The sequence below is a fragment of the Paralichthys olivaceus genome, chromosome 9, assembly GCF_024713975.1.
Source record: "Paralichthys olivaceus isolate ysfri-2021 chromosome 9, ASM2471397v2, whole genome shotgun sequence".
Classification (NCBI taxonomy): domain Eukaryota; kingdom Metazoa; phylum Chordata; class Actinopteri; order Pleuronectiformes; family Paralichthyidae; genus Paralichthys; species Paralichthys olivaceus.
In genome coordinates, this window is record NC_091101.1 from 23,732,116 (window position 1) to 23,753,136 (window position 21,021).

At 42.3% G+C, this 21,021-nt stretch overlaps 1 protein-coding gene across 1 annotated transcript in view; it reads right to left on the bottom strand.

The window, feature by feature from the left end:
- LOC109640019 (polycomb group RING finger protein 3) overlaps positions 1-19,555 on the bottom strand; it is a 36,953-nt gene extending 17,398 nt beyond the window's left edge. Inside the window, exons 1-2 of the mRNA XM_069531566.1 lie at positions 19,398-19,555; positions 635-744 (exon numbers count right to left, since the gene is read on the bottom strand). Coding sequence (XP_069387667.1) covers positions 635-649 — 15 coding nt within the window. The 5' untranslated portion in view covers positions 650-744; positions 19,398-19,555. The remainder of the gene's footprint in view (positions 1-634; positions 745-19,397) is intronic.
- Positions 19,556-21,021: the final 1,466 nt, after the last annotated feature.

A 21,021-nucleotide genomic window follows, 5' to 3' on the forward strand; every position in this document is an offset into this window, starting at 1 on the left:
AATTATACCCAGCTACATTACAGATAATGGATGGTTGTGTCCAGTGATTAAGGCGCTGAGACAGCTCACATCCATCATTTAGAGGCTCCAACCTGTTTGAGATCTTCTCTGACTGACTGCACGAGCATCTGCACACTGACTTAGACACGAGGAAGAAGATGTACAGACCCCAGATGAATGTAGGGGTCGTAATCTTTTATCTGTGCAGATTGAGAAGAGTAACGAAAAGTTTGGTTTGATTTTGAATTTTAAACAATCTACAATGTTCCGGATGGAGCTAATAAGATCGGTCTTTTATAATCAGTGAAGCAATTTTTAGGCAAAACAGCTTTGCAATTGTGAGGATGATCCGACAAAAAAGCCATTTGAAAATGTTGCCTTGAGCTTAAATCAGACAGTGCTGATTTTTCATTTTTTTTATTAGGTCAAAAAACAAATTGTGAAAAGAGTGGACAGCCATAGTTAGAATATTCCCTTTAGCTCGGCTCAGACTACAGGAGTGTTATGATTTTTAAATGAGATTTTCTAGGTGGAGCACAAGGCGACTATAGGGTTGAAGGGACTAAAAAATAAGCTCTGTGATTTTCCTGTGCAGAGAGAGAAACAAGAGGTAACCGAACAGCGTGATTCTCACCCCTAATACCGCCATGCGTCGACTGTGGATGGTGCAGCAGCCACGTCTCTTCCTGCGGTTGTACGGCCGACAGTGTTAGCTCCTCATCATGGAGAGCCTCTCATTGGAGCCTGAAGAAGACAGAGAAAGAAAGTAAGAAATCTGTTGATTTTGCAGTGAGGTCACAAACCAGGCGACAATGGCTGAGCTGCACGAGAGTCATTCTGCCCCTTGAAGTGAGATCTGATCTCAAGGGACACATTCAGGACACATTTTAATTCCAGGTGTGAACAGACCTACTGAGAGCTGAACACAGATCTCTCAGGGCGGATGTTTATAACAGGTCTGCAGAGGACCACAGAGATAAACAACCATTCACATTCACACTTATGAACGATTTAGAGTCTCTAATTAACCTAAACTCAATCTGCATGTCTTTGGACTGTGGGAAGTACCTGGAAAAAAAACTCACGCAGACACAGAAAGAACTCCAAAAAAAAGACCCGAGCCACGAAAGGCAAGAAGGTGCATGATCATGCTTCCCAAAATGTTTAAATAATAGCTTTGACTTTGATTTGGTACAGAGAGTCACAGTTTCACCCACACTGTTTGACGGGCCAAAAGAAAACCACAGACGAGCATCTCATGAGTCACAACTCGAACACACAAGTGTTCATGAAAGTCATAGTCGTCCTTCACACACAGCAACATGCTGTATTTCTGTCTCCCAGCCACGCAGCAGTTGTGCCATAAGTTTGTGTGAGTCACTGCGTAATTGTATGAGTCCGACCACTCATGAAGTCATGGAGGGAGAGGGAGAATGCCAGGTGAACGTCCTCCTCGGCCTCATCCTTCTAAACACACAAAAAACCCACTGTCTTTAAAAGTCAACCAGCCTCTGTCTGCTCATCAGACCGTGAAATTAGCCCAGTAAGTCGACAGAGATGAAATGTGGCGGGGGGGCTGCTGAGGACACACGCTGTATCGCTGCCTATTAGAGAGATGACACGCACCGATGAGCTTCACACAGATGTTATCGTCACATGACCCCGCAACTCCTCGGCGATGTAGTGTTTACATTTGTGCGTCCGCAGGGTTGAGCTGAGGTCACGTTCATGGCAAACATGTTTGAATGTGTGGCATGTGTCCGGAGCGCTCTCTCTTTTTCGGGTTCCTCAAACAGGTGTGGGAACACAAAGCGTCTACGCTGAAAATATAAAACTCTCCAATGTTAAGTGTTTATTTTAAAAAGCGATCTGCTTTCAAGCTGTTTCTTTAGATTGAAAAACACTTTTGGTCATTTAGTACATTTTTGAGCACAGTACAACTCTCAATAAGCTAAATATCAAACTATGATGATCACAAGACACCTGCTGTCTTTCTTTCTCACTGAATAACTACAGAGGAACATCACTCCAGGGAATTTGTATATGTGATAAAACATCAACCAGCTCAGCTCTCAGGCTGCTGCATTCAGGGGCACTTGAGGCTACCGGTGATAAGATCATTCAGATAGAATCAGGTCAGATGAGGTTGTTTCAGCTGAAAGATATTCTGTTTGTTTTTCAGCTTTTTATTTCTTATCATTGCCCCGAAAAACATCATGTTTGAAAAGCCTTGTTAGGAAAGCTTCACTAAGGTTTGTAAGAAGAATCCAAAAACATGGTGTTCATGACGACATCTCAAGCCACTTTTTGAATGTCTGAGCTTACAGGCAATTTGATGACACCACCACCAGGAGCATTATGGAGGCATTGTATGGTTTTTTTCTGTTGTTTTTCTTTGTCTGAAGACTCAAAATCTATGTTTGAAGACTCAGTCACCATTAACTTCAATAGTATTGGATTTAGCTGCAACTCTGTTTACCCCTGACACGCCAAAAGTGTTTTGTGGACTTTTCACCCACCCTTACATCGACGTGGAGGTGAGTAGATAATCTGCGAACTATCCCTTTAAAATACTAAAGAGAGATAACAATGTAAAGATCCCTGTGCACATATGAATTACATTAACTGATCCAAAAGGCAACATTTAGTGAGTAAATGAGAGGAAATTAAAACTAGCAACTCATTTGTGGTTCTGTTCACACCCTGCTGGCCTTTTTGTCATCCTGTAGTGATTCACGACCATGAGACCACAGAGATTATCATCATCCTCCTACTGAAACCTGTCGAGCAGCAAGTGTTTACCCCACAAACCCACAGATACACTCATTCACACTCACAACACCTTCAGAAACCAGTCACTCTGGTTCCCAGTCAGGTTCTACAACCACAGAAACAACTGCACAGGGTTCATGTCGTGTGGGATTTAACGGCACAAATATCGACCAGTGTAGAGGAGCTTCTCATTCTGTCAAGATTTACAGAAACAACGCGATGAATCAAATCTCCTTCAAGCCGCAGGGGGAGAAAACCCAATCATGGTTGTTCTCTGAAAGGGCTTTCAGAAAGTCTTAGCTTCAGGGTTCAGTTCAACTTAAGACTTTCTAACAGTGTTTGAAATTTAATTTAAGACCAAACTTGTGAAGGAAATGCAAACCAACGAAGGATATCCTTGTGTCGAGTCCGTTAGGCTCCAACACTTTGCTCCAGATTGTCCCAAGTTTGTAAGACTTTCGATATTCATCACTCTCAAGCCACATGTTTATGAACTACCAAGCCGGCTTACTGGGCCTCATGTACCTTCAGGTAAACAGAGGAACAGCATCAACTGACCTTTTGATAAGGATGATCCCATCAGACAAACAAAGTTGGAAACATAATCCACTGAGAGTCTGCAGATTTTTCTCTGACAACCTCAGAACTCAAAACACTCACAGGCATCATCATCAATATATTGACTGATAGATCCCAAAAAAAGTCAATGTACATTTGGAAATGATCCAGACAGCTAAAGCTTTTCATCACATGACGCTGCCTTGATAGAGCTCGTCGGGTTGCCATGGTGACTTGATATCTGAGGTTGTGGGTTAGGCAGTGATTCCCAACATGTAGTTAACAATGCTCCGACCCCAGAAGTCACAAATCGAGTAAGAAGGGTCAGCAGATGATTGATGGGGTAAAGTACCAGATACTTTCACCTCTTCAGGCTGCGAAATTCCTTCAGATAAGACAAATCTGCTGTAGAAATGAGAGGAATTTATTAGTAGATAAATAGTCAGACATCGCTCCGAGAGGCGGTCATGTGACAGCCATGGTAATATTTGACGGGAGGTGATGTTACACTGGACTGTTGAGAGTGAGAGTTGGCAGTCGTCAACATAAAGATATTACAGGATTTTAAATACCATCAGAGCGATCAACAGTATAATAAAATCCAAGCAAATGTTTCTCGCTAAAAACAAAGTCTCTTCGGACCTCGACAGTATTTCTGTTATGAAGAGGATATCTGATCTCACCGGTGCAGTTGAGTGGGACAATACTGTCCAAACACCGGGAGTGATTCAGTAAAATGACCGGTTCAGAAAATTAGTTCTGAAATCCACTTAAAAATTAAATTAATTGCTGGACGTCTCTTTTTACAGCATTATTCTGAGGTCAAGGCAAAAAACAGTCAAGCCCGTGGCTCCAGTCCACACCTTAATGAAATAAAACTGTCACTCTGGGTAAGTGGATCAGTTAAATGTCTCCAATGTAAAAACATTACAGGGACTGATTTCATTCTTTAGTGCTCTCTTAACACAGCGGAGTCCAGCTGCTTCTTGGAAAAACAGAAATATCAGGGACGTTGAAATTGGATGGTTTTAAATTTCGAGCACGAAGCACAATTTTATATAAATTAGTGCAAAATGGCAAATTGAGGGGAAAATTCAGAGTCGGTGCTATGACAGGTCGTCAATGAATCTGAGATCTCATTTTAAAAATGTGATTAAAATGTCAAATTCACACGGTTGGCAGCATCTCAGAGCTGGACAGACTTTATCCTGCTCACTGCAACAAATATAACTTCAGAATACTTAAGAGATCAGTAACAGACACAGAGACAGGAGGAAATACTCAGACTGACGGCCCGGCGTAATACATCGGCTTTTATGACCGTGCAAGAGGTCAGAGCGATTGTCGTTTACCTGCCAGAGCTGTAAACACAGCGAAAGATTTCACAGCATCAGCTTTTAGTTGTTGTAAATGTCGACTTTAACAAGAACGACAGAAGCTGTTTGCAAAGAGCAACTCTGATCTTCTAATCTTTGTTACCTTCATTCTTACACATTAAGAAATAACAGATCAGATATAAATCAAAGGCTTAGAATCATAAAAGGTATAAATGTATATCGTTTATCCTGAGATGGTTGCAGGGGGACCGTTCAAACTTGGTATCACAAGTCCGATCACAAGTGGGCAGCTCTGTGTTCAGTTTTAAATGCTCCCTAATGCATCTTTAAATGCATCTTGAGTTGCTATCACTTAAATCTAATTTAAAGGTGGGACCACATCCTTTATCAGCGTGAACACAAACTCATTATCTACTCGGCTGACGTCTCCTGACCTGCTACAGTATCATCTTCTTTCTTTGTGAAGCTACGCGAACCCATTGATTCACTCAAGACACTCAAACACATCGACTAAAGACACATCTTTATTCTCAGCCGGGGTAAAAACAGACTCGTCTGGTCCTTGACATGATGTGTTTATTTGCATATAGAGCAGCAGGGGAGTGAGATCTAATCACAGGTGGAGACCCTTTCTAATGTCCGGTGTGCTTAGAGCTGTCAACTTGTGATCAGGTATATTGGGGCGAAAGTTAACGTCAGGCTGTAGAGACAAACAACCGCTCACGCCTGCGTTCAAACTGACATGCAGCTTAAGTTACTTTCAGACATGCACTGATGGCCGGACATGTTCCTGAAATTCTCCAGAGTCCTGGCAGTCTCCTAATAAAATGTCAGGTTTATGAGAAAACAGAGCGAACCACTGCATGTTCGATGTGTGATTGATATACACCTGTTGTTGAATCCTGCAAAAACTGCACTGAAACAATTCATTTGTGCATTGACTGTCCAAAAAAAAAATCAATGGAGCCAAATATTACAAATCAAGATCCTCATGCAAACCAACCACATTACCCATGAAACCATTGATTCAGATTCCACAATTTGCTTTGGTTAAGGCATAAATTACAATGTAGTAGCGGCTCAAAGCAGCCTGGTCATTTCCACAATCACACAAAACTCAGGACGCAGCCAAGTCTGAAGATTAGCAACGTTTGCAGTCAATCACGAGCTGAACAACTGTCTCAGTAGCTGATAAGTACACACACAAAGAGACACACACACTCTCTCTCTCTCTCTGGCATCACAAAGAGCTCCCTGTTGGCCGGCCTGTGGGTATTGGAGTGTTTGGCCTCAGTGGAAGTCGGCTGCCAGCTGGAGCGACGGACACTGAAGGCCTGCACCAGTGGACGGAGCCAGGAGGGGAGGCCTCTGCTTGTTGTGGAAGCTTTGGCTTCACTTCAACACACACACACAACAAACACACAACACACACGTCAAATTCACACAAAATACACAAAGATGGAAAAGCACTCTTGCCCAAGTTTACACACAACCACCATCACACACACACACAGTTTGTACAGCTATCTTAGTGAGGACACTCATTGGCATAATGCATTCCCCAGCCCCTTACCCTCCAAACTAAATGCCTCACCCTTAATCTAAACCTAAAACCAAGTCTTGACCCCCAAACAGTCCATTACAGGGGGGTCACAAAGTGAGGACCGGCCAAAATGTCCTCACTTTGACAAAAATGTCCACACTCCATTATAGCTGGTCCTCACAAAGATAGCTGTTCAAACACACACACAGTCGCAAACACAGTCACACACACAGTCATACACACAGTCACACACACAGTCACACACACAGTCACACACACAGTCACACACACAGACACACACACACAGTCACACACACTCTCCTCTTAATTCTGTTTGATGGCCTTCAATCCTGCTGCCAGGATTCGGTGCCTGGGGAAATCAGTCAGACAATAGACGCGCTCCAAAGAGAAGCAGGCTGCAGCGGGCCAGGAGGCCGTGTGCACTGCCAAGAAGCAGCAACACTTGAATAATTGAGCTTTGCGTTTAGGTTGTGAAGGCCAGCAGCTGAGTTATTGAAGCTAATGTGTAATACGGCTCGCAGGTCATCCAATACACGGAGGGAACAGAACCGAAAAAAGGACAGTTCTGATAAGATCTGGAGGGTTTTTGTGTCAAACGTAAATTCTGTTGATGAGTGTGGGTGGTAAGAGACGAACAAATCAGACGAGGTCAAGGATGAAACGACAGCAACACAACAGATATGATAAAATACTTTCCTGACGTGATCGTGAGCCGAACTTGTAGCAAAGCAACGATACTATGCTCTTTCTTTCTTTATTTTTACTTCAAGCTATCAGAGTGAGCAGGGAGGAGGACGATATGGAAAACAGTACACAGAGTTCTTCTCTGTGTTGGTAAGTTTCTCCCAGAGGCAGCAAGCAAAGAGACGCCAAGATTAACACGTCTGACAACACTCGACAAACACTTAGTCCACCTGCGTTTGTCACGGCTCCACGTACCGAAAATCGATCTTGAGAATCAGAGGCAACAGTTGGAACTCTACCAGCCATGCACAAGGTTTGAATTTCAAATCTGGACTTGTCGTTGGACACTGAGGACGCAGTGGATGACTCTCCAAGAACAAGGACAGAGAGAAAATAATCAGTATGCATTTAGATTATCTTTAAATAAAGTTTGCATCCCTTCGCCAGGGAAAAGTTAGTAGACTGGAAACTCAACCCAACTCTGGTGCGGCCAAGAAAGAACTTGGTCCAAAGTCCGCTTCATTTCACGTGCCCTGAGCCTGTGCAGTATTTTGGATTACGATGGCTTTCACTGGTGCTACTGTTACAGCAAAGACTCTGTTCTCTGCTGCAGGAGACATACTGGACATTCCTCACTTCACTACTGAACACACGCACAATCTTTCACAGGGACAAACAGTCGATCAGTAAATTCCACTTTCCTTTCTTATTTTTAAAGACAGAAAACTTGAAGATGCGATTAATTAAATATCAAATTAGACAAACGAACCACTCACGCACATTTTCTGCTTTTCGATCACAATCTGAAAGTGTTGAGACACTTTGATGTGAGCAGAGTTAAAGTTTTAAACTCAAGTCAGGAGCAGATTTATAGAAACCAGACTGGACTGAACTTGTGTTGAACCAGGTTTACTGGGTCCTTCATTTTGTGCCTGTCAGACGCACCTACATTGATTTATGAGCACATACCTCCGCCAAGGTGCAAAAGTTCCCTTAAATTCAATCAGGCTGCAACAACTTGCACACACTCATACATTGCAATTCCCTAAATATATGTGTTTTTTTATAATGAAGATCCATGAATTATTCCATGGGAAATTGTTGAAAGTGCAAAGAAATGTCACATCTGGATCCACCCCATTATTTAATGTGTTCTTTTGTCACCCAAACAGAAAGAGGTGGAAAAAAAGATTCACGGCTCAGACTCACGTGTTCATGTTAAGAACTCAAGGTCACACAGCAGACACGCATGTTGTCTATGTTTTCATCTAGGAAGGACAGAATCTGGTAATTACTTTTAGGATCTGACAAGAAAACCCCCAAAAAAATCAGTTAATACATCCGGAGATTAGAGGGTCAAAAAACCCCTAACCTTTTAAAACCCCTGTTCAGAGCGTTTATCTCAGTGTTTAAACATTTTATTGTGCCACTCGAAGTAGGATGAAACCCATTTGTGTGAAACGCTGGTGGTTTTTATCTCTGACATCAGTTGAAATCACTCATGGCTCCAAAAAAAAAAGAAAGAAATGAGCCAAATTGATCCTGGAGGGGAAACTGGGTAGATTACTGCACTGACACTATATGAGTTAGTGGTTTCCCATTAGTCTGAGATTCCCATCGGAGCCACTAATACAAAAACTCACACACTAACACATGAAATTCTTAAGGAGCTTTGGGTAAATGTTTCCACTAAGTGATATATGCTCGTAGCGCGGCCAAATGGGATTGTTATCCGGCTCCTTTAAGTTATCAAACACAGGCGCTAAGATGGAGTGTGCAGTGGTCCAACTGTGCAGACAGACACACAAACAAAGCCTCACTAAAGGAGAAGATAACAAAGAGGATCTGGACACAGTGGCCACCCCGACGGCACAAAGACAAAAGAGAATGTTCAAGATGACAAAGAAGAAGTCGGTTCAGACGCTCTGTGGTCTCTCTAACTATCTTCCTCTGCTGGAAAATATATTGGCTTATTAAATAAATCAGCTTAATTAAGGAAACTTGAATCAATTAAAATTGTTGTTTACAGACGAGGTCACCTTTTCAGTGTCTCTTCACCTCCTCATCACTGAATCTTTTTCCATTTATAACATATGTTAGGTTTAGGTCACGTGACTTCACAGTCGTTGTAAAGTCGTTGTCAAACTGTTCAAACGAGGGGTGTCGCAGTACACAGGAGGAAAAACGTTACGTATCAATTGCGCTGCAGAGATCACAACTCTTGCCTGTTTCACCAAAAGCTCTGTAATCGTGTCTTTCCAGGTCGACATCTTCGCCAGTGTTGACTGTGCGTACGGCTCCTCGCTTTCATTCTGAGATGTTTGTTTTTTTCCATCACCAATTTGCTTGCGGTGAATCCACCAGATATTCTGCTGCTGAAGGCTACTTTAACACAGACTCACTCCTATTATGCAAAGTTTTTACTCGGGGGGGGCTGGCAGCAGGAACTCCAGAAAATGTCTCCGATATTTGCATTCACATATTCAACCCCTCTGGATAATTTCTGTTTATTATCCAGAGCTCGGTGTATGTCTGAACGTCATCGTGACAAATGCATACAGATTCCCCTTTTGCATCATTCGGCTCGTCGTCTCAGTTGAGCAGCCAGTTACATTCACTCACAGCATCTTTTCCAGCTGCAGGCAGCCAATTCCAATAAAAGCCACTGTACCTGCTCTGCCTACAGACACGGCAGACAGACAGAGGCAGGCTGCTGCTGCATGCAGCTGAGCATTTAGATGTTAAAGAGCCAGACACTGAGCTGCTGGAGACCAAAACAAGTGTTTGCAGCCAAAAACAAGATTTACTAATGCAAATCTGTCAGATGTTTCTGCTAAGATATCACCGGTAAGTTTTCTTTGAATTCTTTGTACTTGTGCCGACACTCCTCCTCTTCAGTTTATCCCAAACAAATAAGTGTTGTCAGTGGAAACATTAAATGCATTATATCCTTTTGAGGAGTTCACAGCAAATTAAAAGGCTGTTTTTATCCTGCTACGGGCTGAATCAACACTAGAAGGTGAAAACAGAACCAATTAAGACATTTGCTCACACGGAGGATTATTAAGGATTCCTCGTATGAAGTTTTTAAAAAAGGTCAACGTGTTGATCATTTGACTTCACAGCTCGGTTGACTCACAATAACAGCGGGGCCCGTGATCGACCACACCTTTCAGCTGCAGCAATGCCTGACTGCAAACACTGATAAAAATCTCCTGAACTCCACTGAGTGTAGCTGCAGTGGTTAAAGACTGATTCACATCCACCTCTGACAGGCTCCACGCTCACCGTCCGTCTGTGAGGAAGACAAAACATCAAGTCCTTGAACCCTTTGCTGAGAGGACAAGTGTTGTCTGGCTCGCATGAGAACTTCACCAGCAGACTTTAAGAATCATCATTACTCAGTGGTCAATTTGGCATCCACACAACCCACTTAACAGATAACAGATACCAATAAACAGTCAACTTTAATTAAGTCATTAAATACATGTAACGAGCTCTGCTGACTGCAGCTCCCGGAGCGCAGAGTGGATAACTAACAAACAAACAAGGCAGCTGTACAAAGCTGAAATTATTCATTGAAGTTCTTTAACTATCAAATTATTGAATGAGGCTCTCTGACCCGCCAGTTGTTCTACAAAGCACAAGACGATAACACGCTGTCACTGATATTAAGCCTTGCAGATAACACTGTACTTTGTAAGTTATTATTATTATGATGCAGTACAGGGAACAAATATTAATTCCCTGCATTGCACGGCAGACTGCAGCTGAAAGCAGTAGCTAAAAAGTGGCTTGAATAACAAATGAACCTGAGTCAACTACATCATCGACCTCCACACAGCTGTTTGTGATGAGTGGATTAAATAAAAGGCTGAATGCGGCTGTTGTTTCCTCGTAGAAATGTCTCTGTTCTACTTTCGACTCGCGGCTATGAGCCAGGCTTTGGTGCACAACAGCGTAATCTTGGCTGCGTGTCGTCAAGATGCAAAGCAGCTCTTCTCCATCGCCAGATAATCATCGGTTGGACCACCAGCAACCGGCCACATGGAGCTTTATTCTGACTACAGCTGGGGTTTTACCAAGAGTAGTTGTTGTCACGTTGGAGTGAAACCAACTGGCCTGTTTTCTCGTCCAAAAAGCCTCTTGTTTAGTGAAATATTTTGGCAGATGAAAACAAGGATGCTCCAGCCAATCAAAGGGTGAACAAATTATTTCCAACCAAAGTTACATTTCATATAATGCACTGGTATAAGCATTATGAGGGTAAATGTAAGTAATAGTTTTGGATAAATGCTTTTAAAGGAGACATGCAACACCTTTTCTTTCCTCTAGTGTGTTGTATCGTCTTTTTATAACCTCCCCTGCAAGATTCCACAAAAACAACTGGACGGATTTTTTAATGAAACTTGGTGGAAGGATGTGTTATAGGTCCGGGAAGAACCAGGTAAACTTAGGGGCAAAGATAACATTTGATATAATCTCACAGTCAGGGAACCCTGTCTGAGATCAGTTGAGTAGTTTGTGCACCCACTGGTCTGGGACTGAACGCTGACAAACATGGCCCATTAATTCTAAGTGCACACAACCTCCCAGTGTAAGTGCCTTTAACAGAGGCACAGAGGACGCTGCAGGATCTCTTTTGCCGAGCTGACCCTGATCTTCACGAGTCAGACTCTAAAACCACATTAGATCCAGAAAAATATATCGTTAATGATGACGGCTTTAAAGATGTTGACATTAAATGAAGCTCCTCACAGCAGATACAAATGTGAGAGTTGCATGTGATTGTGATTGAAAAATAGCAATCACAAAAGAACCTAAATAACCGCAATATGCATTTTATTTACAAACTGTGAAGCCCTCGCATTAACCCAGATTTAAAACCGTTTCACTGATAGTGATAATCAGTCAAACTGACAATCAAACTGTTTATTATCCTCCCAAACCCAGACACAATCTGCAGCTTTAATGGGAGACTTTTAACTGCTTCTCCCACCGGTTCTCTCTCTGAGACAAATGCTCTGATGTTCACAGCTCTTCACTCTCACCGTGCTCAAAAGAATCTGCTTTAAAAACACGATGAGGACCAAAGCAAAGATTCGTCTGGTGGAGACGATCAACAGATTCGCTTTTATATTCTTTTATAGTTTCCGAGGCCTCAACTTTATGACTCAATGCTGGAAACTATTTTGAAATGTCACAGGTCAAACAGCCAAGTGTGATGTTGTTATAGTTGCTGAAGATGGAGTTACGGCTGAAGCAGTAGTAGTAGTTGTAGCTAAAGTAGTTTTAGGTTATTTTGTTCTGGAGTTTTACTTTAAAATCAATTCAAATGTTACGATAAAAAATAAACTACACTTTTGAATTCACTCATTCATAAATGGATGCATTCTCTTCAGAGTCAAATGGTCTTAACTTACTCTGACCTCGTCAGAAACGCCGTCACTTTCATAAACTCAGTGCTGAGAGGTCACAGGAATCCTGAACCTGCCATTTGTCCTGACAACACCTCAGTGATATGGTATTTAAATCATGTATTGATGCAGGGAGGGTTTGCTCTCTCCACATTCTTAGTTACTCACGGTTTAACATTGACTATTTGCAGCTTAGCAGCTTCAATGCTGTGTTTTATTTAAAGCATGAACAGCAGCAGGTCAGGGAGGTTCTCTCTCTTTGCCAGAGAAGAAATTTAATGTAAAAATCATGCTGTCAAATGAGTGACCTTTGACCCTTTTAGTCGCCGCCCCTTCATACGGTATTTTCGGCCTATAGTAAAATGAAAGAAGCCAATAATTATATTTGAGACTCTGGAACCAGAGAGTGATTTTAACTTTTCTTGTAGTAGTTGAAGATTTTCCGTTGCTTGACTGATGATTTCTGTGGATGAGGTGTAACTGTTTGTGATATTTCTCCGTCTTGTGTTCTTTATTTCAGGACTTTTATCTGTCAACAAATTGTCAATAAGTTAAATGTATTCATGAAAAAAAGAGGTTTTATAATCCATCTCAACTGACTCATTGTCACTTGCACCACTTGACGTCACTTTGATAAAAAGCACAGCACACACGCTCAGAGAAAAGCCCTCAGGTCAAAGTGGCCCTCTTCGCTTAGGCGCTTAACCTCCTGACCTCTGGGCTAATGACGCCATGAGACCCTGAGGGGCAGGGGGGTGTTTAGGGTCGGTGGTGGAAGCTTATACAGTGAGATCAGCTCCGTCAGAGAGGGCGTCAGAGGTCACTTCACTTTAAATGGTCACAGTGGCAACCAGGGCTGCCACTATTTTCAGCACTGATCTTCAATATGCTTGTTTTGAGATATTCAGGTTATTATTTAGCTGCAAATTAACAAGGTAACAACTGATTGGATTCATAATTTGTTTAGTCTATAAAATATCTGAACTAGAAAGGAACTTAGAGCTCCTTCCTCTGGTCCACACACATCAAATCTATCATATTGATTTCGACAAAGTTCTGAAACTGAAATTACACAAACTATTGATTCTCTTTTGAATCCTCATTGTCTCAGCTACATGTCGGCGGTAGTTACTGGTTTGCAGCTCAATTTGATACCGTACAGCTGCTGGAAAAATCCTAACCCTGAATGAAAACATGCTCAAATCAGCTATATATGTTATTTTATTTCATGAATTCTTCCCCAGGATATAGGCTTTAAAATCACTGGCCCATGTCCCATCCAACCTTGTTATATAGTTAAGCAGTGGCTTAAATGACAAAACTGTTGTCAGCTCATTTTCTGACTGATCAACCAATCTCTTAATCAACTTAACACTAAACCCTCTTCACTGGATAACTGCCCAATGATGATAAATCCTCATCTGCTGTCTAGAATGATGCATAGGTCATCACGATGCAATTACAATGCGAAAGAATTAAGAGTTACACAGTTAAAACAAAGTTCCTCTTTGTGTACCTCTAAATACGAATAAAATACTCAAATGCACCGTTCATCCTGCGGTGGAGATGAGGCTAGCGTCAACTAGGAGGATGCAATGAGCCATTACGTGGGTTTGTTGGTTAACAGGCTCAGAGCAGTGTACTGTCTTGCTTTTCCAGTTCAAAACCACAAACTCTGGGCTCGAGGCCACAGGCAGAGACAGGGTGGGACCCAGAGATGACAGTTATTACCCATTCACAGTACGAGCCGGGCTGAAGAACGAGGCGAGCAGGTAATTATTTGCTCATTTGGCCCAGCGACATTCATTTACAAAGGCTTTCTGGGCTTGCTAAACTGACAGAGCAGCTAAATGGTGCCGTCACCCGAGCATCGCTGTGATACGACTGTGACACAGAGCGAAGACCTTTCCTGAACCTTGACCACGTTTTTTATCAATCAGCTGACGGACCAATAAATAAAAGCTGATCTGTAATATTGTCTGTTTGGTTCTTTCACAAGGCGCCGTCCACTGATAGTGCAGTTTGGCACGAGGCAACAAACTTCAAATAATCACAAGATGACAGCGGAGGCGTGTTGGTGAAATACAAAGGAAATCTTTAAAGTCACTTAGAGTTCTCCCTCACAAATCTTATTTCATGCCAGCGACCATCATTCAACTGAAAGCTGAGTGGGCAGCAAGCTCCTACACTGTTAAAACAAAATATATCAAAAAGCACGGTCTTATAATTAACTCTGCTCCGGGATGGCAGAACTAACTAAGGATGTAAAACAAAGAAAAATCCGTTAAAAAACTTGCGTGACCTCAGAAACTTTAGTGACTCAACAAATACAACTGTAAAGCACTTGTAGAGACAAAATATTGATCTAATCATCAATATTTTATTTTTGAAGTACTAACGCATGTTTAAAACTGGAGTAACTCCCAATATTTGCATTTGAGAAACTAAAAACTTTGAATGTTCCGCTCTATTAGTTTGAAAAACGTTGTTAAACAATTTACTATCAGAATTGTAGCACATTCATTTCCTGTCAACTAACTGAAATGCTTGATTGCTTGTTTCAGCTCTCCATGCGATAAGGCTGACAGTGATCCGTTGTGTCACAAATGAGGCCGTCAACGTGTGGAACTCGCAGCGGAGAAAGCGAAGGCACCGTTTTAGAGACATCAGCAGCAACTGAACACCTCGGACACGGTCGGCAGGAAAAAGGTTACATCACATGAAAGCCCTAAAAGAGAAACCCCCTCCGGAGCAGCTTTCAGCATCCGTTCACTTTAAGTGCACCGTCTTCCTGTCCTCATTTAATTGCCTCAACTAACAAGTGAGCCTGGGAGATGCACAGCTCATTCATGAACCTTCCAACGCACAACACAACAAACAACCTCACAATACAAGAGCGACTCAAATCATGTGGCTAAACACAGATAAATGAGTGATAAACGCCTCATCGAGACTCAATGAAAACAAAGAATCCATGCATCTTGTTTTCTGGCGTTTTCTCCACCTGAATCCAGCTCAGCCTCCGTCGGTGGGTGTTTGTAATGTTGACACAAAGACAGGTGGAACCGTTTGAATTCAAACAACCTGTTGACAACCTCCAAGATGTTGACACAAAACAGACACAATTGGCGAAAGCAGAGGCAAGGCCGTGAATTTTACCAGAGCAGCCAGAGCAGCCAGAGCAGCCCCACCTGACACAGGGACATTCATCGACAACTATTTCATGTGTAATTGTTTGTCCTCTGTTTTAAACTTTACTTTATTGAACATCTACATTCAGGCTTAAGAGGGTTTCCACTGCACTGCTGAAGAGTCTAATTCATACATCCTCGTTACCCTTCGCTTCTTCGGTGAAGGGTATTTCTGTCCCACAGTCTAGATTCTAGCTCAGATAAATAAATCCATTTTGTTCACCAAACCTTTTAAATGATGCTTCTGAGAGTTGCAATAAACTTGGTTCCACAACAGAGTGTTCTTGTTTGTTCTGTGGTCTTAATACTGCTTTGATTAGTACTTCTAACCTATTAAGACTTCATTGGAGGATCCATTACTGCTTGCTTCAGTTAATAGTTTTTTTGCTCATTGAGCTAAATGCTGCTTGAGAGCGGGAACAATTCTGTGACTAATTCTCTGAATTAAGCAGAAAAGCTTTGAAATATTACAAAAACTCTCACGGTCGGCTGACAGGGAAACGTTGGTGTTTTGATAAAAGCAAAATGCAACAAAGCACAAATTTAAACATTCGTCTTTTGCGCCCGAAAAGCAAAACCAACACCTAATATCTGAAATACGACATGGAAACGTTGATTAATGTGCATTTTCTATTAACTTGTGGTTAAATGTTGTTAAGATTTGTGCCGCATTTAGTTGGAAAAAGTCTTTGTGACATTTATCTGCTTTGCATTTTGCTCTCAGGGTTGTTCATCCTTGTCCTAACTAGTAAACCTATAGTCCACCGGCAGCTCGTTAGGTATTCGACTCTCCTGCAGTGGCGAAAAGTAAAACTTGCAAACCAAATTTGAGCAAAGTTTAAATTGACATTTCAAGCAAGCAACTGTGTAAAACTTGATTGAGAATAAAGCGACTGCTGTGAAGACTTGAAAGTTGTAAAAAATAAATCTGTGAGTAGAGTTGTGACAGGTGAGACACCTACGAACCAATGGAGATTGAATTCAAACTGGATGAACCAGTGTTTCTCATCATCTCACTCAAACCTGTAGATCAATAACATCTATCTGGTTCTAACATGAGAGAATCCACACAGACCTGTTCTATATCCTTTTGGCTGAGCTGTACCAATGTGGGGATCGTTCATCTCTGCAGAATCTTATCTTATCAAATGTTTTAAGAGTCTGTGATAAGGAGGAGTAAGTGAGACCACTGCTTCTCCGAGCTGCAGCTTGAATCATAGGCAGTTTCTCAGCCTCCTCGCATATAGGAAGTTGCCTAAGATAATTTCCTGTCTAAAAAAAAAAGAGAGAGAAATGCATCATCTGGATCATCTGGCTCTTCAGTTCGCAGCAAGTTTTTTTTCAATATGAAGCAGTGCAGGTTCTTAGGAGGCCATATCCTGCTCGTCTGTCCTGTTCTGTTTACACTTATCAGACCATCAACATTGTTTAAACAAAGCAGGACAACATGTATTGAGGTAATGGATTGAAATAAATGTCCTTTCGTTAGAGTAATCTTTCTATAACGTTAAAGAAAAAAGCTAATTCTCAGGTCAAGGGTCAGCTGCAGTAAATTTGCGCTTGCCCTGCAAAGCAAGGAGATACCTGACAAGAAAGCTGATGCTTGGAGAGTATGTGGACACTTATGCAACGGTCATATCATATGTGATCTCCGGAGTGCGACATCAGCACAGTTCAGCTGGTCAGGAACGGTCAGTCAGGTCAGTGAGGTGTTCCGGTGGAACCCAGAAACATGAGGTTCAGTTTACCGCAACAGAAGCCGACATCATTTCGTAAAAAATACGGTTTCACTGGCGTCTGGCTGAGGCTCTACAGATTTAGATTCTGGTCTCCAGCTGATACACTTTTCTTAAAAAAAGGAAGAGGAAAAAATCATTACGTTTAAGTGAAAAGAAGCATCCAGGACTCGTCGATGTCAGATCTCATTCCTCTCTGATACATAAAAGCATCAGAGGGCGACTCGGGTGCTAAAACACGAGCACGCTGTCCACAGTTACAGGATTTGAGGCAACTGAAGCTGGAAAAAAAGCAGAGGAAACACTTGCACAGCGTGTGTGTTTACCATCGAAATCACAAAGTTATTTATTAGAAGGACGCAGGTTACAGAGGTTCAGATTTCCACTGCCGACATGCACTTGATGGAGACGCCCAGGGCAACTTTAATGTCAGTACGGTAACCGCCATAGCTTGAATTCAATACCAATATGATTCATAGTCTTTGGTTTCCACGCAGCAAATAGACAGCTAAGTATAAATGTCTGCGGTGCAGAGTGTATACAAACACAGGTTTAATGATCTGCAGATCAAGACACGCCCGATCGTCTAGGTTTCAACCGACCTACATGTTGGTGAAAAGTCAAATATGTGTGATGTGTCCGTTTCATTTTAATGATGTAAACTCAACCACAGAGTGAAACTCTCCATCTCATGAAGACCTAAACACCTTGTCCTCTTAAACTGAACGTTTAAGAGTTTTTACATTTGTTTGGAGAAACTTTAACTGAATTATGATATTTTAAGATGTTTTTGTGTCAAGCTGTGTGTTATTTGTGTCATGCAGACACAGACACATGCATCTTTAAACCCACATCTACCACATTTTAAAAAAAAAAACACCCTCTGAGGACACACACATTCACCTCCTACTTAACCTAAAAGTTCAACTCTCTGTACGTGTGCTGCAGATTTCACACAACTTTAAGAGCTTCACGTTGAACCAAGACTTTGTCCAACATCTAACGAAGCAACGTCTCGTAACCACGCAGGCACAGATTCAGAACGAACTCACGAAAACTTTACCTCCTCAGCAGATTAGTGTGAAAACAGCCTTTTTCGTCAAGCTGCAAGTGAGGTAACAATAAGTGCATTTTTTTTACAACTGGAGCGAGACTTCGAGGAGTCAATTACAGCCAAAAGTGACTTAACAAGAGACAGATGTTTGCAGTGGGGCTCTCGAAAAGAGGTAGAGAGTCACTTTTCAACCACCTTGAGCAGAGCTACTTCTAGACACCTCCATCTTTTGACCTGCAGCTCACCTCCACCATGCTCCCTGCAGGCTGCACTGTCCCTGGAGAGGACTGGAGGGGAGGGGAGGGTGGGGGTGTAAATAAAAAGTTGAGGAAAGCCCTGAATGTGAATTTCATCATCGCTCAGGAGCGTGTTGCTCCATGTGCAGATGATATTTCAGCAGCAGCCTCCTCCTGAATAACTGCACAGACTTGTTGGCTGCTCTCTGCATGCATGTCCCCCCCTCACCCCTTCTCCACAATGTCACACACACAGAGAGAGAGAGAGAGAGAGCTTGCTGCAGCAGCAGCAGCAGTCTGGCGAGGGACGACATCCACCCGGAGCAAAAATGCACCAACTTTGTGGAAACCTCATGTGGATCCGAGCACAAACTTTGCACTGCAGGAGGTGGAGGGTCAGCCCCAAATCTAATGGAGGACCACGAGCGTCCCCTTCTCTCTCTCCCCCCCCCACCCCCCTCCAGCCTCAAGAGCATTCCAGCTCAATGGGGGAGAGAAGACACGGTGGAACAACAGCATTCAAACATGACGAGACAACAGAGGCGGCAGCCGGAGCCTCCTCTCCGGCGGAGGCTAACCCGGCTAGCTCCGGACCAACGGTGCACTTTCCCCCCCTCCTCTCTTGGAACAACCCCCCATCCACGGTGTGCAACTGCAGGGCCCGGCGCCGCCATACACCAGCTCCCAGACACACACACCAACACGTATAGCATGCCCCGTAGCACCCAGCGGAAAGAGAGGGGGAAAAAACCAGGAGGAGGGGGCTCGAACCGGGACCGTAAACCGACCAGCGACCCGCCGAGGGGGGGGACACACGCGGGGGGACGGGTCCACCCTCGCCCACTGACCTGTTCGGGAGCAGCACGGTCCGCTGGATGTCGGGCTGGATCCGAGTTAAATCCACTATCGGTAAAACAAAGAGGCGAAGATGACCGAGCGGCCGCGGAACAGGCCGAAACAGCTGAGCCGCGCGTGCGCACTGCGAGCCCGGAGGGAGGGGGCGGGGTGAACGGGTGCAACTGATTTTCCACATTGGTCCGCGGAGAGTGTCAATCATCCTCCATCCGAGAGGAGGGGATCGATCCTGTGACGGTGTGTGTTATCATACAGCTATACACTGTACCCTCACGTTCACACTGAAGGTACACACTCTAAAGTTTAACCAATAATATGTGCAATCAAGTTTACTCTGTGTATATTCTGCATACACTGTATTTAATGTGTATATATCTGTATACACTGTATATATTCTGTATACACTGTATTTAATCTGTATACACTGTATTTAATGTGTATACACTGTATTTAATGTGTATATATCTGTATACACTGTATATATTCTGTTTACACTGTGTATAATATGTATACACTGTATATAATGTGTATGTATCTGTATACACTGTATATATTCTGTATACACTGTATTTAATCTGTATACACTGTATATAATGTGTATATATCTGTATACACTGTATATATTCTGTTTACACTGTGTATAATATGTATACAATGTATATAATGTGTATTTATCTGTACACACTGTATATAATGTGTATATATCTGTATACACTGTATATAATGTGTATATATTCTGTTTACATTGACATTTCAGGGTGTATATTATTGTTTACACTACATATTGATACTTTCTATATCCTGTTCAAACGGTAATCAGTATATATATACATATATATATATATATATATGTATTCAGTTACGCTGTGTGTGTGTGTGTGTGTGTGTATCTATATTGTTGACATATTTCAGTTTATTGTTCTTAATATGTGTTAGTTGTTAGTAGTGTGAGTATTTCTTGGTTTTGTTTTGTTGCCCTGCGATATATTTACAAAGCTACATATATGTAAATAAAGTATAATAAAGAACTATATTGAATAATAAATAACGATTAATGATGAGTAGGTTACAGGAGGAAAAATCATATTAAACTATGAGAATTGAAATGCATTGATGCTGAATCTGTTACCTGATGTTATTGAACACACAAAGACATGCAACCTAGAACTGTGACATCACGTTGTGTGGGTATTACGAAAAAACATGTTTTATAATTGATTGGTTATGAATTACAGCACATACGATTTCTACTGTGAGAATTTCATCTCTGCTGATCAGGACTAACTGGGCTGAGGAACGTCTGATAATCTGATATCAACGCTGACAGGAGGATTTCTGCAGGGCACATCAGATTATGGATATGATAGCTGATAAATACCCTGCAGGTAAAGTGGAGTCATTATCCAGTGGTGACAAGTTCACTTCAAATCACTTCTCAATGAGCTTTGTTGAGAAGTCAAACCTTGAAACTGAAGCACAGAGACACAAAGGGTTAAAGAAAGGGAGGAGGGTTTCCAGTCAGAGCTGTTGAAAACAAGAAGACTTCTCACTCTGTGGCCAAGCACAAGGTAGAAAGATCAACAGTGGGAGGACACTGTTCTGATCAAATGATCTGAA